The sequence below is a fragment of the Gekko japonicus genome, unplaced genomic scaffold (assembly GCF_001447785.1).
Source record: "Gekko japonicus isolate JY-2015 unplaced genomic scaffold, Gekko_japonicus_V1.1 scaffold973, whole genome shotgun sequence".
Lineage (NCBI taxonomy): Eukaryota > Metazoa > Chordata > Lepidosauria > Squamata > Gekkonidae > Gekko > Gekko japonicus.
The window spans coordinates 1,001,686-1,005,742 of NW_015172031.1; the positions used below are offsets into that span (position 1 = coordinate 1,001,686).

General features: G+C 44.4%; 1 protein-coding gene across 1 annotated transcript in view; it reads right to left on the bottom strand.

The window, feature by feature from the left end:
* Nucleotides 1-3,143, bottom strand: part of LOC107118312 (tripartite motif-containing protein 16-like protein) — a 37,033-nt gene extending 33,890 nt beyond the window's left edge. The window contains exon 1 of the mRNA XM_015420616.1: nucleotides 2,430-3,143. Within this exon, the coding sequence (XP_015276102.1) occupies nucleotides 2,430-2,996 (567 nt within the window). The 5' untranslated portion in view covers nucleotides 2,997-3,143. The remainder of the gene's footprint in view (nucleotides 1-2,429) is intronic.
* Between the last annotated feature and the right edge of the window lie 914 nt (nucleotides 3,144-4,057).

Here is a 4,057-nt window from a genome sequence, read left to right on the forward strand (position 1 = left end):
AAGGGTTGGAACACTTTCCCTATGAAGAAAGGTTAAAGCGCTTGGGGCTCTTTAGCTTGGAGAAACGACTGCTGAGGGGTGACATGATCGAGGTTTGTAAGATTATGCATGGGATAGAGCAAGTAGATAAAGAAGTACTTTACTCCCTTTCTCACAATACAAGAACTCATGGGCACTCAATGAAATTGCTGAACAGTTGGGTTAGAACAGATAAAAGGAAGTACTTCTTCACCCAAAGAGTGATTAACACATGGAATTCAGTGCCACAGGAGATGGTGGCGGCTACAAGCATGGGAACTGGATAAACATATGGAGCAGAGGTCCATCAGTGGCTATTAGCCACAAGGTATAGATAGGAACTCTCAGTCTGGGGCAAGTGATGCACTGTATTCTTGGTGCTTGGGGGGGACCACAGTGGGAGGGCTTCTAGTGTCCTTGCCCCACTGATGGACCTCCTGATGGCACCTGGTATTTTTGGCCACTGTGTGACAGAGTGTTGGACTAGATGGGCCATTGGCCTGATCCAACATTGGCTTCTCTTATGTTCTTATGTTCTAAAACACTTATGCAAAACTATTTGGTTATAATAATTATAGTAAACATTGCAGGAGGTGACAGCTAGATGATATAGATAAGTATATGTGACCCCCATTTTATGAGTATGTGTTATGTCTGTTTTTGTTTGTTTTCGTTCATTGAAAAAAAATTTTTTAATAAAAATTGTATTCTCAAGGATCTCATACTGTTGCAACATAGTCCCTTAAATGAAAATTAAAAGAATGTTTGCAGGGATTGGGTATAGAAACTAGATAGCACTGGTTCTTTTAAAAAACATGTTATTGTGAAGTGCAAGTATTTGTACTAAACTATCCACCAAGGGGGGGCAGTTTATCCAAATGCCTTGAGATGTTCTGTCTAGATTCCATAGTTCTTGGATACATCTACTACCCTCTATAAAAAAATTTCCTATTTTGTTACTATTTTCCCCTAAAAATTCAAAGTCCCTGCTTCATTTCAGATTTTCAGGAGGCTCCCAATGTTCAGTAATTTGGTAGATTTGATCTTGAGTGAGTAATTCATACTCAAACAGTGGTCATGGGACAATATGATAAGAAACAGAAACAGGAAGTCTTCTGGCACCATAGACAGTGCAGACGCACTCTGGGTGGCAGCTAAAGAACCACAGATGTAAGTATGCTTAACCCCACAGACTGAGAACAAATCCTCCTTCAGGATATAATAAGGGCCACTCAGGCTGCAGTCACACTGGAGGCTCGATGTGATCTGGTGGCGCTTCTATTTGTGGTAGTTTAAATTTTCACAGGAAGTTTTGATCAGACATCCCACCCTGAACTAGCTTTACTGCATGCTCGCCCCATGGTCAATTGTTCAGATTGTTGCAGCATTTTTTAAAAAACTTTTACCCATGCACATAAGCATGTATCTGAAGCTCTGGCTCCTTCTTGACAGCTCCATAATCCCTCTGCCAAGTATTCTGGGACCAAGAACAGGTCTGCAGCACAGTGAGACAAGGCTCTCTCGTTCCCCCAGCACCTTTTCTAGTGCTGAAATGCCCATGCCCTCCCACTGCCATAGTGGCACTTGAAAAGGTATGGGGGGGGTACGACAAGGATACCTTGTCCTGCTCTGCCATGGACCAATCCAGGATCATGCCCTCACTGCATTTTTTAATTGCCCGTTTTAGGATTGAAAATGGCAGCAGTGCCCTCATGGCAGACAGGAGGATGCTGTGGCATCTATTTTGGCCCTCAGCAGACACACAGTTTGCTTGATAATAAAGCAAAATCGACAGTTGCTGTGACCTTTAAGGGCTATGTAGGGTTGCCAACTCTGGGTTGGGAAATACTTGGAAATATCGGGAGTGGAACCTGGGGAGGAGGGCAAAGTTTGGGGAGGGGTGGGAACTCAGCTGAATACGATGCCATAGAGTGCATCCTCCAAAGCAGCCATTTTCTCCAGGGGAACTGTTCTCTGTAGTCTGGAGATCAGTTGTAATACCAGGAGATCTCCAGTCCTCACCTGCAGGTTGGTAACCCTATGTGTGTGAATAACTCTGGGTATGTGAAGAGAATTAACATGCTGAACATACTGTTTAATAAAAGAAAGCAGACAAGCCTTAGTCAGGTCTGCCACTTGGCTTACTCAGGTGTGCCAGTCTTCTGCTGTATAAAAGGGGACAGATCCTTCCTCTAAGAGGATAATATCTCAGTCACATAAACATTTTCAGAACAAGCACTGTATCTGAAATGTAATCTAGCAGGAATCGCTGTGCCTCTTTCTGCCTTTCAGCGTACAGAGATGACATGCACACACAGAGTGTGAGTGAAATCAAGATCATATTTTTTTTAGCAACATGCCATAACTCACCCTTTGTATCAACAGTAAGTTAATATAAATAAATCATTTACCTCTTTTTCTTTCCTGGCTACCGCACATGTCACAGCCTTGTGCCCTTGGTGACCATCAGCAAGGCACTTCTCACAAACACATGCAAGGTCATTGTGGCAGAACCAACTAAGGTGATTCTTGTGGGCCTCACAGCTCTGCATGTCAATGTCCCTCAGTGGGTCCCTGAGCTTATGGGTCTGCAGTCTGGCATTCTCCAAGTGTGGACGCAAATGATCCTGGCAGTAATTGACCATGCAGGTCAAGCAAGACTTCACTGCCTGGCTCTTGTCACCCAAGCAGAAATCACAAAGAACCTCCTCTTTAGCTGCTGTGCCCCCTTCACTCACCAAGCCAGTCAGGCCTGGGGGCTCCTCCTCAGATCCATTTACACTCAGATTGCTTGCAAAGTTGGTTCCACTGCAAGATATATCTTTAATTTCAGGTTCTAACAGAGGTTCTGCTTCATTTTTCAGTTCTCCACCTTCACATTCTTCACAAATTGGTTCTCCGTTTCCCACAGGAATCGAGTCTTTAAGGGCCAGTTCTTCAGACATCGTTTCCAGAGTGCTTGATTCAGGGTTAGCCATTTCGTAAGATTTCCTGTAGACAGAGCTTTTTCTACAGCAATCACAGCTGCTTTCTAAGTTGTTTTCACTGCAACTGCTGCACACAGCCCAGAAATGAAAGAAGTCACACCTATGTTCCTGAGCACCTCAGGATATTAACTCTTTCTTTACTTCTATCAGAAGCATGACTAAAGTAAGCTAAGCTATGTTTCTGAAAAGAGGAAGGATAGGGTTCCCGTCCCAGTGATGTAAGCAACCAGCTTGTTTGGCCAGTTCATGTTGAGAGAGCTCAGATAACCACCACTCCTCACATGTTATCTCTCTTCTTTCAGAAAGGAAGAAGGAAAGCCTAAATCTTTGCCCTTTTCCCTAGAAGCTGCTCAGGAAATACCTGTAGCTATTACTCATTCTATCACCAAGATCTTACAAGCTAATTCCTGCTTTTGTGAAATAGGTGCTAGGCTCAAAGAGTAGTGAAAAAAGCCAGGCAAAATTGTAAGAATATAAATATGCCCCACTTTGCTCTAAATTGTGTTTAGTTAGTCAAATATCTCAAATAGACAGGGACAAGTGGAGACACACAAGAAACTTGCAGGATGGTTATCCCATTCCTCACCCCTTTGCTTCCTCCTCTCTCCCCCTACCTCTCTCACGCTCTTTCTCTTTCTGCCCCCATCACTTTCTCTTTTTGACCCCATCACTCCCCCAGCTTCCTGCCTACTTCTTCCCCCACCCCGCACAGCAACAGCGGAAATGGTGGCAGCGCTCCCAGCCACCCACCTGCTTCCTCTCCCCCCACAGCAGTAGTGGTAGCTCTCCAGGAATTACAACGAATCTCCCAGGTTCAGATATCAATTCAATTTAGGGCTGCCAGCTCCAGGTTGGGAAAAACCTGGAGATTTGGGGGTGGAGCCTTGGGACAGTGAGGCTTGGGAAGGCAAGCAGCCTCAGCAGGGTATAATGTCATAGACTCAACCCTCCAAAGCATCCATTTTATCCAGGAGAACTGTAGCCTGGAAATTAGTTGTAATTCTAGGAAATTTCCAGACCCCACATGGGAGTTGGCAATCAAATAATGTACC